At 36.6% G+C, this 17,570-nt stretch overlaps 1 protein-coding gene across 5 annotated transcripts in view; it reads right to left on the bottom strand.

Moving 5' to 3' along the window:
- Window positions 1-17,570, bottom strand: part of AP1S2 (adaptor related protein complex 1 subunit sigma 2) — a 32,677-nt gene that overhangs the window by 7,486 nt on the left and 7,621 nt on the right. For 2 of the 5 annotated variants that reach the window (XR_008731108.1, XR_008731107.1), the window contains exons 3-5: window positions 15,885-15,993; window positions 14,831-14,968; window positions 6,355-6,449 (exon numbers count right to left, since the gene is read on the bottom strand). Coding sequence is in view for 3 of the 5 variants with exons in the window: in XM_055703256.1 (XP_055559231.1) it covers window positions 14,429-14,449; window positions 14,831-14,968; window positions 15,885-15,993 (268 nt within the window). In the remaining 2 variants the exon portion in view is untranslated. Of the gene's footprint in view, window positions 1-6,354; window positions 6,450-14,417; window positions 14,450-14,830; window positions 14,969-15,884; window positions 15,994-17,570 lie in introns of all 5 variants that reach the window. The other 3 variants (XM_055703255.1, XM_055703254.1, XM_055703256.1) reach the window with 2 other exon arrangements.

Raw genomic sequence — 17,570 nt, 5'->3', positions numbered from 1 at the left:
CAGATTCATGACGACCACTGAAAAACAGGCATATTGTAACAATCTAAAATGCCCAATTTTTACAGTCTTGTATTCTCAGTTTTTACCTGGAAAATAGATGCACATGTGATTGATTCTCCTCCTCCTTGAAAAAACACTCATGTCTTCCAGGGTTTCACCCTTGGAAACCTGGAGCCAAGGTTGGTGTCTGCATTGAAATGCTTGTCAAACCTCGTAACAGATTTTGCCTTAATTTTACAATAGCTCTCCGGACAGAAAGAACAAGAGCAGCTCATTTTCTAGCACTCTGTAAGGCTGACTACAATTCATTGTTGTTGTGTTCAAAGATTATCCCAGGCTGCACACGTTCCTTAGCACTCTCTTTGGCCTGGAAGCGCTGACCATGCTCCCTTTTACATAGCTGGTAGGAACAAATAAGGACATGGAAGTTTTCATTTCATGTTTATCCACTTGTTACCTATTAGTACTTTCAAAACTTCTACTCTCCCACACACCCCCAGGGTATTCCCCACCCTGTTCATCTTTCATTGGTTTCTAACTTGACAAATTAACAGTCTTTGACGAAAAAATCCTGGTACACAAAATTAGATGATTGACTCAAATTACTGTTACAGGATTAGTGTCTCATCTTGACAGAAACTGACCTACTGATAAAGCTAGATTGTCAGATAACAATAGGAAGAAAGTGCTTGTTGTGCTCCTGGCAGCTCTTTAGCTTACAGAACATGCAAGTACCACCTGCAACTAGACTAGCAGTAAACTGACATTGTAGAGGTGAATCTAAAAGATTAAAAATGGACAACACTAGTTGAGGTATGAAGAGATAACAGAGCAATATTGTGAGATGAAAACACTGCCGTTTCAGCAAGACCTCTGTACTCCACTGAGGACATCCAAGACCATCAGACACAGAGGGTCTGCCACTGTGGCCAGCCTGACAAACAATAGAAAGGGAAATAAAAAGTTTTGACAAATTATTTGCCATCACAGAACTATGGTATCTGACAAGCTGTATCTCACAAGCTCCAATTACAATTTGTTAAAATTTTTACTGTGTTGCCTGCCACATTGTCTCCAGAGCAGTTTGTCTGGTCTGACTACCAAAACACACAATGGGGGGGAAAGGACACATGCCAACTTCTACAATCACCATCTAGACTACCTTGGCTTCGTTCTGTGGGGCACTGCAGACCTCATCTGAGCCTGTGAAGCATGTCCTTAAGATAGCTAACTGTCTTGATCTAGCTAGCAGCTAGCAACGAGGCAACAGGATCCTTACAGCATAACACTATGGCAAGTTAACATGAAATACTACCTCTGAAAAATCATCACTTATTTAAAAATATGGATGTAAATTGTTTATCTGACTTTAACACATAGGTCTGAGATCTTAGTTTTGCCAAAGCCATAATAGCTTTTCAATATAAGCTGCACATTGCAATTTCACAACATTTTAAAGTTACTAGAATCCCTCTTTTTCAAACTGACATCTGTGTTTACAACTCATTTTAAAAAGCTAATAATACTCTGAAATTGTCAGCCTGAGTCAATGGAGATTTTTAAATTAGAAAAATGGTAGAGTTGATTTGAGTCAACAGAACTATTTTGATAGCCCCAACCCAACTGACATTTTTCTCAGCCAAATTTGTTATGACCCAACCTAATTAAAAATCATAATCAAACTGAAATTAGAAGGGACTTAATTTAATCCAGTCCCCCAAACAGCATACCTGTGACATTCCTCAGAGATATTTAATCTGTTAAAGGCATCCAGCAATGGAAACTTTTTAATGCTCCCCTAGGCAATCTACTTAAATGCTTCATTATCATCATCTCTGGAAAATCTGCCTAAAATCTACTTTGAAATTCTTTCCTTGCCTCAATTTAAGCTATTTTGTGTCTGTAGTGGACAAGAAAACAGTCTATTTCTACACACAAGAGACACTAGAAATTATTTATGCCCACACCAACCTCACCCAAGTTCAGTGTTTTGCAGTGCTGCCATTTTTCTGACATCACACAGCAGTGACACAGACTTCATGAATACTTGGCATGCCTTCTTTTTCAGGGAAAGTTCGCTTAGGTTTTTAACTTCTTTCCCATCAAAACCAGCACAAAGCCTACGAAGGCAGGTCATGTTAAACTGCAGGCAAAAGTATAAAGGCTTCGCTTTTTTTTTTCCGCCCAACATCAAAACAAACCCCAAGCTAGAACAACAGACAAGATGTGGGACCATGGAGTACACAGCAGTTTGGGAACAATTCCGCAGAAGCAGGAGGATATGGGGAAAAGAGAGGAGGGATGCGAGTTTCTATGTAGAAAAGGAAGTTCTTACAATAGGAAGCGATTAACATTTAAAAAGCACTTCTTTAGCAATACACTTCAGAAGCAACTATTTTACACTCTACTTCTGAATCTCTATTAGGGAAATACTTCTACTGAAAGGCTGCTTTAGGACACTGATGCTGTTCACTTGCCTTTTCAGGGATTTCAAAATAGTAGAGTATCTGTTTCCCTGTCTTTGATTAGCTAACTATCCAGAAACTCCAATCACATGGTTATTGGGAAAATTGTGCCTTACTTCCAAAGGGGAGTAAAGCGTTTTCTCAGAGAGCCTAGAAACACCCATGAGGTCTTGAACATGTTCAAAGACAAATATTTAACTACGATGCTGTTCAAAACCAAAGAATAACCCTACATCAATGCCAACTCCCAAGTCAAGATCTTGTCTGCAGCTTCCTATAGAAAGCAAAAATCCAATCTTCAAGATCCTTGCAAAGTAGTCAACACAATACTCAACTAGGATCTGAACAGCATCAAGTCATCACGCAAGTGTTATTCAGCAAAACATCCTAGCATATGCACACCCTTCGGCTCTAAAACATCAACAGACCAGAGCAGAAGGATATTACATAAGATCAGCAGTGGCCTGCCTGTCTCCCCTCCAAAAGCAGAAGGAAAAACATCAGCAGTGCTGTAACTGGATAATAGTGAGTGCTTCCTGCTTCTTAGTTGCTATTCTGATCTGTGGGATCAGAGGTGATAATCGCTCCGGGAGGCAGTGCTTTTTATCTGCCAATCAGCTGCTACACACTGAGCTATGAAGAACTGACAGTCTATTCTTCAAGGGCAAGGACGGCTCTAAGCATCCACTGGAGGCTCCATTTCCCTACCACAAAAACACAAATGCTTTAAGCAATACTTCTGCTGAATACTTTGTACTGTGAAGCTAGAGGCAAAATTATTACGTATCACTGAGCCTCTATCAGATAATCCCACAGTGTATGTTTGTCAGTTTGCCAAACTATGCATATAAGGATTCATTAATGTTTTCTTCCATTTTCTTCCAGCACTGCAGCTACAGGTTTGCATGACTTATTCCCCTTTGCTTAAGGAACCTTTCCTCGAATGGCAGAGTTGTACCTTTAAAAGGATGACTGGAATATACTGCCTTAACAAGCCACGTCACATCCAGTATCATTCAGCTTCCACAGCAATGCCGTTTAACATTGCCCTTGCTTTCCACTCCTGCAGCACTTTGCCTTCTTATAGTAGTTTGGACAAGTGTTTGCAGGGCCAGGTTGTAAACACAGAAAAGCTGCTGACTGTGTGGTTTCAGAAATGAGCAATTTAAATTGAATCACTTTAAATGTATCTGAAATCCCATTCTAGAATCATCATATAGTTTCTCAGGCACAAAGGGAAGAGGGAGGAAAAGGACAACTGAAAACTCTAAAAGTCAATACCACTGGCTGAAGCTCCCTGCTGCACACCTACGACTCAGGCCAACAGCAGTGGTGTAACCTAAGACAGGTAAATTAGAACCTACTGAACTATACTACCTGACTTGGGGGTTCACAGCAAGTGAATCAAGGCAAGATACATGGGGAACACTAGCTTTTTAAAACATTTAGATACTTTTATCTTTAACAATTCCAAGTGTAACTTCAGTTAAACTATTAGCTTTCCTAAAAGTCCCGACTGCCACCAAAAGCACCTGCCTTTTACTTTCCTTTTCAATGCGACTGTTTTCCTCCTCCTGGCACTTCTCTCATGCTCCCCTGCATACTCTCAGATCCTAGCTAACAAGCCAGCAGCCACATAACCACAGGGCAAGTGGATCAACACAAGGGCCACCACAAACGTGGCAGCAAGAATGGATCTGGCTGCCTCAACAAGTCACTATCATCATGGTTTTAGTTGATGAGGAAAGTGCACCCTGACTTTACCAGCTGTAAACTGCTCTTGATAGAAAGCGTAAGTTCTGTCCAGTAGAACTTGAGTGTACAATAAAAAGAATTCATGTTGTCTAGTTGTATATCACTGAAGCTCTTAAACGTTATAAAAGACTTGCCTTAAATTTAACCAAATTCTGCATGGAATAGGCTACTTCTGTGTATCTGGCTTATTACATTTGCCATACAGCACATGTAGAACTCAACATCTAGTTTACAAGCAAATCCCTCCAAAACAGCCCTCAAAAGATGACATTCTACTCATTTAGTGCTTGTTTATGCTTGACAGAGTAACACAGATTAATTTGAATTTGTGTGTTCTATTAAATAAGGTTAATCCAAGCAGCACAGTTATATGGATCAAACTACTCCCCCTGCCCAAAGACAACCTCCTTCATCTCAGATCTTTCTTTACCACAGATGATCTTCATTCTGCATACAAGCTGCAGTTCCTTTCTGCAGTCAAAATACCTCCATCTCTTACTACGTGCAACCATCTCTCTGTTCCTCTCCACTCACCCCAGAAGATCCCATCCCTATTTAGCCACATTCTGTGGAGTTATAACAACAGTGTAAGCTAAACTCTGTACAGACTACAGACTACTTCTTCACATTTTCCAGGGAATAGCACAGACCAGGAAGAAGGATCTCATTGGCATCTTTAGAAGCAATATTAGAATACATCCACATATTTTTCATTTTGAAAAGGTCTCCTACAGATAATGCCACTGTGTTTAAATTAATGGGAACAAAGCACATTTCTTCAACTGAAACTGTGCCCATACATAAAATTCATCAGGGACATACTGTAGACAAGCAAACTGGAGCCACACAGAATTCTCTAAGCCTGAGTATGCATGTTGCAGAATTGGCCTTTGAAGCCATCTAAGAGAAAAAAAAGATTAAGATTCCTAAGTAAAGATCTATGCTTGGCATAGGCCCCAAACTATATAAATACTTTCTAAAGTTTTAAACGTAAGGGAACTTTTACAGTCCCAGTATTAATACTAACCTCACTAGAGAATCACACTCTTTGTACATGAACTTGTTATCACAAAGAGAAAAAGCAATAAACATGGCGGGGGTGGGGGAGTTGGGGTGGGAACTGTGGAAAAAAAAAATCAAGCTTGAGCATTTACATTTTCTTATCATTGTTTTGTAGAATGTCCACATTCATATAAGAAATTTGATTTTGTACAAATGACTTGTCGGCTGCCCTAATTCTACAGGTCTAATATGCAAGCAGGTTATTAGCTACACAGATCACCAGCTGTATCATATACTAGGTAGCTTTTACATGGTAAAAGTACCCATACACCATCAGCGAATTTTATTTTGAACATGTTACAAAATATTTGTCTATTATAATAATTTTCTTTTGTCTGGAAACTAAAACCTGATATTTATAAAGCGGCATATGAAATGAGATCTATTACTGCAGTTCCACACTACAAAAGTGAATTTGTTTACTGAACTACTTGTTTATCATGTCATCAAATAAGCAGCAGACTAATTAAGTTTGCTCCAGCAAATCATTTTCATGTGTGTTTTAAACTTGCCTTATGTAAAATAAAATCTTACCTTTATTAGTAGGACTGCCACAATGTATTCCATTTATGCTTTGGACAAAAATATGTTGCAATGCACTATATACGCAAATAAGCTTTGTTCTGTCATGCAGCATCCGGCACTTGATATACAGTCAATTGCAGCAGCACCCAGTCTTTTTAGGGCCCATTTTCTTTGCACAGCAGATGTAAACAGCTCATTTTCCAGTAAATACATGTTTACGTTTGTAAGTAAACAAAGCCAAACATCTGTTTAGTTATTAGTTTTGGTATCCATTTCTCTAACTTGCATTATCCCACTTAATTATCAACACCAAAGAAAGCTAGTAGAAGTCAGACACTTCAAGTTGATGCAGTTAGTACAAAAAAAAAAAGGAAAATAAAAGGGAACACTCAAAGCACTCTTCAAAGACCATCATGCAAGTGTTGCAGAAAGTTAAGCCCATCACCCATTTTCTCTTTACCCTTTCAAGGACTTAATTACGCGTGCAGCAGTCTTCGCATAGCACCCAATTAATCCATGCCACCAAAATGGTAAACTTGGTAGTTACCAATCATTTAGATGGGGGTCAAAAGGGCTAATGCCTTAGATTGCTCTTAATCATAAGATATCCTCAGACAAACCTCCCCAGTCTTCATTCTGGCTCTATAAACACAAAATCAAGCAGCAGTGAAAATGTAATACCAACTACTTAAAAAAAAAAACAAACAACAAAATGAAAACAAAACCCCCACCCACCCAATTATTTACAGCTTATTTCCATTTAAAACAAGTTAGAAAACATTCTAAACTATATACAAAAGTAAATTCAGTTATTTAACTCATATGTGTTTCAGCTATTGTTATTAATACAGTTTTATTAGATCTTAGTAAAAGTCAACTGCTAAAGCAAACAACAGAAATGCATCAGTAAAAAACATCTGCAAGACTCCAAGTAGATGCATTAAAAAACCTCCTATTTTTCATTTCTTAACAAGATAAAGCATATTAGTACCTTAAAAGAATAAGTTTTAGAAAGTTGTTTAGAAAGCTTCACCTGTGCTTGAAGGAACATTAATTCAAAGATTTTTCTTCTTTTTTTTTGAGAACTTAAGATGAGTTGTTCATTATTATAACAGATTGAGAGCATAATAGAATAGGATGCTACCACATCTACATATATTTGATTCTGTAACTACGTTTCACACAGTATTACTGCTAACACTGATAATAAAGTGAGATTTTTTTCCATGAAGTGAAAGAGTTTCTTTCAACTTAGCTACCTATCATCCCTGAAGTAATTTAAAAAAATTTATTTACTATTAAGCATCATTGTTAGTTGCTGAGCTGCATGTGATTTTCATGTAGTAATGATTGGTGCAAAAAGTCAAATATTTTCACTTTAATCAATCTGTTAATCCAACACAGATTTTCTCAAAGAATTGTGAACAGCAGGTCTTCTGAGACTTTTCTTTATGCCTTTTTAAAAAATCAAGTTTACAGTGCACGATTTAAAATACAGTTTTATTGTATCTTGATATCCATCCCCAGAACTACTACTGTTGCTAGAAAGTTCAGCAACAAAAAAACCCCACAGTTTCTCCCTTAAAGATAACTTACATAAAAGCTCCAAAACACGTCAGGCATGTTGCTGGTATTTGTACAACACACAGGTAAGGCCACAAAAATGAGAAGCTAAAAACTGAACACAATGGGACCCTCCTGGGGGCATTCAGATTCCTTTCACTTACTATTCTGCAATACTCCAAAACCATCTTCAGAGGTAGTGAGAATTTTAGGAAAGGGTAGTAGCACTGCAACATGACACATCATCTCAGACAATTCTCTGACACCAGAGGAAAAATGGATTTCTTCTCCTCACTATCTCAAGGCCCAAACATTAATATTGCTCTTTTCAGCATTCTGCCAGATTCAGGGAACATGTTCTATTAAAATGCAGATTAATGTACTCATTCAGAAAGAGCATCTAATTTTGAAGATAAGATACTCCTTACTGTCAAACAGTCTTCTGCAATTGTTCATTGAATTTACTATGTTTATTGACCAAAAGCACACAACTAAGCTGCTGAAAACAGCCAGGGCATATGCAGCAGTACTAAAATTTTCATCGTATCATCCTGACCCAGTGCTTCTACAGACAGCAACAAAGAACATCACTGGAGAAAAATCTATCAGTTCAGCATACAGATAACAAATACACCCATAATGGAATTATAATCTATGAGGAGTCTGGTGTACTGTTAATATATGCTCAACAGTTCTACATGAATTGCTTATCTCAGTGAATGATCCACTTCATAGGTAGTTTTGCAAAGTGGATGTTGTTTATCAGTCTTGGAATTCACATCAGAGAGGGTACCGAATACTCCTCACACAGCAAGGACTTCACTTACACTAATTTGTCTCATTTCTAATTGAAACTTCCTAATGGTTCAATTTGCAAAGCTGACCGAATGCATACTTAATATTAATACAGAAGACTCCTTTCTCACAACTTGTTGAGTCTCAAGAAATTCTAATCAGCATTTTGATTTCTTTAGTAGATTAATATCACTCATATCTTACATGCACACACACTGAACAGTCAGGAAATGAGGAAAAATATTATGGAGACAGATTTACTAAAATGGTATTTTAAAGGTCTGAACAAAAGCTGCTCAGATGAAAAGCAGACTGCTTTTTACCATGTTCAATTCATAAAGCCAAGGGTAGATTAAGGTTGGAGAACATGTTTCTGGAAATACAACTGGATTTCTAAAGCACTTAGAAATCACAGCCTGCAAACCTACGTTAAGTCCTAAACATCATGACACATCCAGAAACTTCACAAAGAACATTAAAGCTACTGAACTGCATTTTTCCAAAAAGAATCAAAAGACTTGCATACAGACCAGTAAGTTACCAGAAAAAAAAGCAGTCTTGAGAATGTGAAGAGCATTAAGTGTGATACAGTAACTTTCTGGATAGTCACACTAAAATCTGGAAAGGTTAACTTGCCCTCCCCCCATTCCTACTTGGGAGAAAAATAAGAAATGCAGATTCTACTATTAGTTTGCTGGACAAATTACTATTGCTTTAAACAAAAAAAGTATGATTTGGCAGGTATTTGCAGGAACACCTACTCCACAGTACAAGGAAGACAGTTATAAAATATCTATTAAAATCGTGGAAACACTTTTGATATCAAAGTTTACAGACCTGACTGCTACTATTAAATGTACAACTAGTTGTCTTTAAAGGTTTATTCCAACGGGAAGTGATGTTCCCATGACTTCTGATTATGTGTATTCTTACAGTTCATTCAGTCTAAAGTCCAGCTGAATTCATCTTAGGTATTTATGATGGCTTCTTAAAAAAACTGTTGGCAGGTATCACCAGTGATTTTATAAACTCAGCAGTCTATAGTACAGTCTGACAAGCAAAATGGCCATGAACATATATATATATATAATCTACACAGTCAGAAATGCAGTTCTATAAAGATTTGAAGTTACTTTTTACTTGAACAGACTGTTCCAAAGAGCAAAGTAATTAACACTAGACATACACAACAAATAGATGATAGCATAAGGCTTGAAACTAACTGACACATTTGGAAATACCACACTCACACAGTTCCATGCAATCACACTTCGTAACTTTACAATCTCCTTGCTTTCTCTGCATCCTGCAAACACTGAATTTAAGCAGCAGAGTAGTTTTTACAGCATAAGAATAACCCATACCATAACTGAACAACAGAATAAACAATTTTCTAAGACAAGATGCAAATAAAATCTTCCAAAGTGAAGCATATTATACATACAATGTTATAGAGCACTACTGTAGTCAAGCATCTATACAAGGCCTACTTCATTCAAAAAATAATAATAATCTGTTCAATCCATGTGGGAAAATGAACACAAAAGCAACTGACCTCTTCACTTAGGCCCAATATGCTTTATCTTGGTTTTGAGTAATGTGTTGTGACAAACTACACCAGTCTTGAAGAACAAGCAATTCAACATTTTGTTCCCAAGACTGGGGGGAAAAAGACCTACCTCTCACACTCAGAAGTATCTTACAAAAAGCCATTTTCACATGCATGTGTTTCCTCACCTACTACTTAAAAAGCACCTACATTCTGAACAGCAATATTAAGAAAACATGCAATACCTCAAAAAGCAAGTAATTAATGTTGAATGCACCTTCCCAAACTGAACTGACTTACTCTGCTTAGGTATAGACTTTACCTATCCCATCAAACCAGAAACAGTTTCATTCCAGGTTCTTAAATAATGTCTAGAACCAATACCATAAACAAGCTCACTTTAATTTTTATCAATGTATCAGAGTCAATACTTTCAATATAAATGGACAAGACACACGTTTCATACTTAAACCAAAAGTTCAAACAATCTCACTGTGTTATAATGTCTTTCCTGCTACATACCAAAAATCCTTCAGGGACTTAAAATCCAAAATACATTTTACAAAAGCATCAGCTACCAAAACACTACCACAATTTACTGTATCTTTTATGAGCTGAGAGGTTTTCCAGATCCACAAAGATCGTAGCTATTTCCTAATCCTTAAATAATGAACAAACAATATACCCCCTTCGTTCATGGTTACTCTCTTAAGTCCCCACACATATCTTCTAAAACGTAATTACAGATCATTATCTGTACCTAAAATCAAGAACATACATGTCTTAAGAACTGCACTCTTACACTGAACAACCAAGCTGACTACCTGAAGCCAAGCCAGAAGTTGCACATGCAGAACAGACAGCAATCAAGGCAGTCAGATCTCCATAATAATACAGATTTCATTATTTGTTGTTTCACATTGTGAGGAATACAAATACAGCCAAGATAAATATTGTCTGCCAACTTAGGAAGGCAGTCTATTTCAGTAGCCTATATGTAAAAACTAATATTAAGTGAAGACTGAATTAACTGCATTAATTATGGGAAGTTTCTCAGGTGACTAGTAAGAAACAGGTGCTTACAAAAGCTGTTTCCTAAACCAGACCAAAACCCTTATACTCCCACTCACTCCAGGCTTAAGCATCAGGGATTTTCTTTTGTCATTGGCTAATGCTAACAGTCCTTTATTTTGTTGTATCTCAAGGACAACCTACTGCCCTCTCTCCACCATTATAAATACCTTCAAACCTACCATTTCCAATTAGCACATTTCATCTCCAAGAAAAAAATTTTCATGGCATATGCAGAAAATTCACTAAACCTCGATTTCCAAAGATGCTCATTCTAAAACTAAAAGCTTAAATCTACATAGCAACCCTAAGCACCTAGTGCAAGTCAACTAAAAACAACAATTTCAGCATCCTTCTGGATGTAGGATGAAGTGAGGACTTGAAATAGCAAAGGAAGGTTAATTGGTATCTATTATTCTTTATGTGGAAGGGCTAGTAAATACTACCTGAGGCCAAACTGCAAGAACCTAAGAAAAAACATTCAGATAACTTTTAGATTTTTCATTACTATAATCATGATGGAAACAAACAAGTGTGATATGTCAACAGATCCACGGGCTTTTTTACTGAGATAGCTTACTATCAAGTTTATTTTAGATGTTCTACAATCAACTACTAAAAGAATACATACACACCCTAAAAAAGAATAGTGGTGGACAAAATGGGCATAATTTCCAAAATACTGCAATAAAGATTACATAGGATGAATAACAAAAAGAATTTTCACTTAAAGCCAACATTTAGGAACTTTCTTCAAATGAAAGTGAGCAAGTCTGTTTAATTTTCTTTTAAATACATATGTAACTGCCTGGTTTAGATATCAGAATTATTAACAGGTTTCGTGTTTTAGCACAGTAAATGACCAAGCACCATACTGAATTGCTTGGATCATCAAATAAAAACACAGCAACTAGAGTTGTAAGTGAAGAAAAAATCAGATCCTCTCCTTTGGATAGAACATATTTTGGTGCTAGTTTCATGCACTAAAAAAATCTAAATATCACAAAATTATGCACAGGATTATCTTTTAGCTGTTCCACACCTGATATAACTCATGCAACAATATTCTACATCTGCCAATTTTCTTCTCTCAGTACAGTTCAGTTGTTCACACAAGCAAAAAAACCCCACCTTTTCAGAAATGCACGCCTTTTTAATCACTAGTTAAGACACAAAATTATCAAACAAGACACACATAACAGCATTCTTTTAAACAGAAGTATTTCTAGCAATAGATTTAGAAAGCAGCATGGCAGCACTGGAATAATTAGTTTTCACTACCATTCATATGGGTAACACAGCCAGTATTGACAACTGTTGGTAGGTTATCGGGTGGTAATGAATGGGAGAGTAGGGGGGTAGGGAACGAGTATTTGAACAGAGCACATTACTGGAGAGCTAACAAGGAAGGGAAAAAGGCTTAAAAGGTTAGTATGTTTCAGTCACAAACTCTAGCAGTTAGTAAGTGAACTGCACAGCACCAAGAACTAATGACACACTGAAGTAGGTGCTCAGAAACAGAAGTACATCCTGGAAAACTGCCACAGAAAATACAAGTAGGCAAGGCTATTAAGAACTAATTCACTACTCAGCAATTTATGTCTCTGCATATTTCTTTTTAACATCACACAAGTAGTCACTTAATGTATTTGTAATGATTTTCCTTTGTGTAAGTATTCTGTACAGCTTTTAATCTTTAAGGTGCTTCATACAATAATGTATGTAGCATTACTAATTAATAATGTTGTGTATTCAACACCAATTAATAATTCTTAAATTAGGCAATATGAGTATTCAAGGCCAAATAGAAGTTCCTTTGTTGCATGTAATTAGAATCTGACGTAGTCAAAAAACAAACACACAACAACCCTGCCAGAAATGGTTTGCACTTGGAATCAAACCACATGTCATTCCAGTAACTTTGAAGTATTCTGGGAAGCAGAAATTAACCAAAAGTACTGAGAAGTTTCCAGTTGTGACAAACTATTATTTTAACACCTCTCTTCAAACTCTGCATGTACAGTTGACATAAAAACAAACTTCTGCAGAAAAAGTCCAGCTTCATTGCAAGCTCGATTTAAATATGAACTCAGACTTTTTTTTTTTATAAACTAAAAATCAGATACGTGAAGCAGTTATATACTTGACCAACAGTCTGTATAACTAAGAATGAAAAACATAAAAATCAAACATAAGATTACGGTGGTGCTGTGAAACTTACGTTCTAATTTAATCAGAAAAATTTTAATAAACCTTGACAGAACAGAACATCTCATAGAAATGTGAAAAGGAAGGGTATCAGAATAAAGCTATCAGGGCAAGGGAAAAGTCTCACATTGGAAAAGTTGTATTTCCTTTTGTGTAAAATTTCTAACTTGAGGTTATATTAAATGTGAAAAGATAATGCTAATTGTTTTGATAAAAAAAATCAGTAATTAATTCCTAGAGGTAGAAAGCATTTTTGCTTTAGAAGAGCCCTAAGAAAATGGTGAAACTAAAATTCAAAAACAGTGAGAATGAGAAAAAATACAGTAAATCTATTTTATGTAAAATTAACTGTGCATTTGCATGAGACAGACTGGAATCGATAACTATTCTATCTGTTTTCATATACAGAAGAGCAAAAGATTTTAACAGAATGAACAGCTTATTTCCCCACCACCACCACTTTGGAAACTGCAACAGAACTTCTGATTAAGATACTTCCTTCCAAGAGTAAAGAAGGGCTCAACAAAAACAGCATCACAACACAAGCAGTAAATAAGCACATGTATTTCCTCCCTAGAAAAACAGGGTAGCAAATCCATGTGTCACAGCTGACCTCGTTCATGACACTAACTAGCTGTGGACAGACAAGAACTTCAGTGTGCTGTGGATTTGCCTGTACTCTGAAAGGCTTACAAACACAACTACAAGGGTAAAGATCATCATGTGTTTGCCCATCCTATTAATAATATGATCAAAAAAATAAGAGTACTGTGTAGAACACAGAATGCTTATATGAGAATTAAGTAGTTAATTTTCAGGACAACAAAAAAATTGAAGGTTCACGCAAGGCATAAAAACAGAGGAGCTTACATTTATACAAAATCTTTCCAGTGAGCTTCAGTACATTTAAAGAAATCAAGGTTCATCATCCCTGTTAAACCATATGTTCCACTGACTTGCACACAAGACTGATGACTCGCCCAGCACAGCAGAGTTTTGTGACTGCCATTTAGACATTCAAGGACCTTAATATTCAAGACTACAGCAATTCCATTAAAAAAAAAAAAAAACAACCCAAACCAAACAAAAAAACCCCACCCCAAAACCAAACAAAAAAAAACCCAAACCCAAAACACCAAGCACAGGAAGGACAAACATGAGGAAATTATGCCAAGTTTTTCCTGTACCATTGAACCCCTTCCAATCAAATATTTTCCAAAGAAAAATGGAAGAGATGCAATCTGTCTTTCTTCAAAGTTAGTAATGAGTAACAAAAGCATTCAAAGTGAAAAAACACATTTTTATACTTCATTCTCTATGATTCTATGGCACTACTATTACTGCTTTCTCAACTTAAAAGACAGAAATGTTTCACAGTAAGCAACCTATAGCAGAAAGCCAAGTCTTTAGAATAACAACTATACCTGAATGAGTCTCAAAGAAGAGAGTCTAGCTTCTGGATTTCAGCAATAAAACAGTAAAGAAGTGAACATGCATCAGGTATGAGAAAAAACTAATGGTTGATCAGTAAAAAGAAGAAATGAACAACACATGAACAAAACTAAGTTAAAGCAACATGAACTATAATTATCTAGGTATACATTTAAAACAGCCACTTGCATTTCTAACAAAACGTAAAATCACAGTAGACTACAATATACACACGACAAACAAAATGAAAAGAGCAGAGATCATATTGCAGAGTCAGGACAACTAACTAGAAACTACATGCTAAGCATGCTAAAAAGCACCTTTCACAGGCTTACAGAAACGGGCACTTTTTTGAGTCACAGACTACCATGCTGATACTTTGGCCAGAGAAGTTGAATTTGCTTACCTCCTGTAAAAGATCCGCCTGTTCGATGGCTTTGAGAACATTTTTCTTGGAAGTCTCCTGAACTTCCCCTCCTAAAAGGAACTCATCCAGAATAAAATAGGCTTTTTCAAAATTGAAGATGATATCAAGTTCACATACCTAAAAAGAACATCAAGCATTATTGCAAAGTGGAAGGATACTATCTACCGAGATATATCCTCTCACAAAACTTGCTCACAGCTTCACCAAACTTCACCAAACCAAGACGTTAGCCTCAGGCTACAACCTTTTAAGAAATGGGTCAACAAAAAAAACAACCCACAGTCCTTTGAAAAAACAATGAATGAGAATTATTTTTTCTTGCTTGCGTTAAGAACAGTTACAGCAATCTCTTTGAAAACCGTTTTCATTGTTAAAAAGGCTCCAATTCACAGCCATCAGTGTGACATGGCTCTTCATGAGGCAAGAGAATATACAAAATTTCTCTTCTTGCATGGAATATCCAAAGCCAGATCAGGCAATCTCACAGAAAAATGTGAAAACATAATCTCAACTTTCTTATTCATCCTGTGCATTTCCTAGTCAGAAGGACTAGGAAGGCAGAAGGATGAGCAGCAGTTTTTCTAAGAGTGCTGCTAATGTACATCACCACAGTTGTTTGTGTTTGCTGTCTGGGTAAGCAGATACCTGTCTTTTCTTTCTATACCACTCCTGCTAGTTCACAACCAACTGCCTCCTTTGGGAGCAGGTGCAAGAAGTGCACACACTAGAGCAGTGCCAGGGAGAAGAAAGCTGGGCACCTAGACAGAAAGCTAAGGATAAGATTTTATCTGTCCTCAAGTGAGACTACTACAAAATGAGATAAATACAGAGAATTAAAACTGGATTAGTAAATTCTTCTCCCAAATTACTAATTTTGTATTTTAACAGTTATATAGGCAACCATCAGTTTAGTTTGGCCAAGCACACAACATATAATATGTTGGGTGCAGCTTTTCAACAGCTAGTTGATTGTATTTTTTAGAAGTGCTGTCCGCGTAAAATAAAATGACATAATATAAACAGACTAACTCACACTGCCAAAATACTTGTCAAGAAGTTCTACATAGCGATGAATTATTTCCAAGGTTATTAGTTCATTGTCCTGATCTTCAATAGCACAGCAGAAATACAGGCTTGCATATCTGTAATAACAAAATAATCCTGATGTTAGCCTAAGAACATGAACAAAATGAGCGCACCTGCGCTGTATTACATTCTCAGTAGTCCCTCCTATTGAAGTTTAGCATACTGTAACTCTACATCAACAGCCATGCAAGTTTACCAAAGAATGGCTGAAAGAACAGCAGACATATGCATGTACAAAAGGGATCTGCCTCCTTGAGCCAAGCAACACTTCAGTCTTTATCATCCTTTAGCTGGTAGAATTTAATAAACCTATGAGGTGGCTGGAAAAGGAAACTTATTTGGTTTTATGGCCTCCTTGCAGAGTTCTGAGGCAAGATATTTTCTTTATTATCTGTAACATCCAAACACTGATGTATCAGTCAACAAATTCAATCTTAAATTTTTATCACACGATCTACAAACAGCTTTATTAAAAAACTATAGAAAATACCTAGGAAAGAGAAATTGAATTAGCAATTAGGATTTGGTCTTTATATAGAATTAAAGAAATACCCCCAGACCTTTGAAACTAATGCCATATACTCCAATTGCTATTAAGTCAACAACTCAATCACTACCAACTGCCCTGGTATCAGACTAAGGAGAAGCCATCAATCCACTTCCACCTTGGAAGACAGGGAATTCTTTACTTCAGATATGATCCTGAGTTTCACTTTAAAAACACCATCCAATTCTACTGTACTTACTCTACCATGCACTTTTTCCAAGTCATGTTTAAAAAAAGCTGATGCAAAACCAAAACAGGAATGAAAGCTGAAAAACCCATTTGTAGTATTTTCCAAAGTGCCCAAACCATATGCTGTACAGACACATGGCACAAATGAGATTTCAAGGGATACCTGTTGTAACTGATAATTTACATGAGCCAAAAATAGCTTTTGTTTGGCTGTTCAGAGAGGCCAACTGGCCACATTAAGCACTCCGAGTAACCAGCCCTATTGAAAAAGTCATCATTCAGATACGAATGCCAGGTCTGATGCATATTTGTTCACCATGTTGAAAAACACATACAACTTTTAAACATTACACATATTTTATCAGCTGAGACTTTGTAAGCCCCCAAAGGAACTGTCAGGGTTTTCAGCTAGAAACCTGCAAAAAAAACGTTGTGTTTTGTTGTACATTCAAATTTGTCTTCCAGCCACTCACTCACCTTGCATAATTTATGACCTGAATGTACCCCCCACTCTGCTCTAGCTGATTCAAATTGCTACACCTTCATCATGAACAACTAATCAGAACAACTTTTTTTTATTCAAAAGCTTTAAACTATTGTAAAAAAAAATATGCCTAGGACTTCTTTCCATCCAACCACAAAACATGATGAGGAAGGGGGAGGGGAGAGAGGAAGACACCTCCATTGAAGCACTTGACACTTAATTCCCTTGCTCTTTCATCTCTTCAGTGCTGACTACTCAGCTCATCAGAAGCACAGGTCTTTTTAATTTTACAGTGTTGTGTCTACACCTCACTGATTTTTCAAGGACATTTACAGTCATTGTATTAGCTTGTAAGAATCAATTTGTATAAAGCATCTTTTAGACAAAGCTATTTTTAAAAGTATTGGAAAGTA

This window comes from Falco cherrug, chromosome 2 (genome assembly GCF_023634085.1).
Source record: "Falco cherrug isolate bFalChe1 chromosome 2, bFalChe1.pri, whole genome shotgun sequence".
Taxonomy (NCBI): domain Eukaryota; kingdom Metazoa; phylum Chordata; class Aves; order Falconiformes; family Falconidae; genus Falco; species Falco cherrug.
The sequence above is the reverse complement of the archived record's forward strand: the minus strand, read 5'-3'. Positions and strand labels throughout refer to the sequence as shown.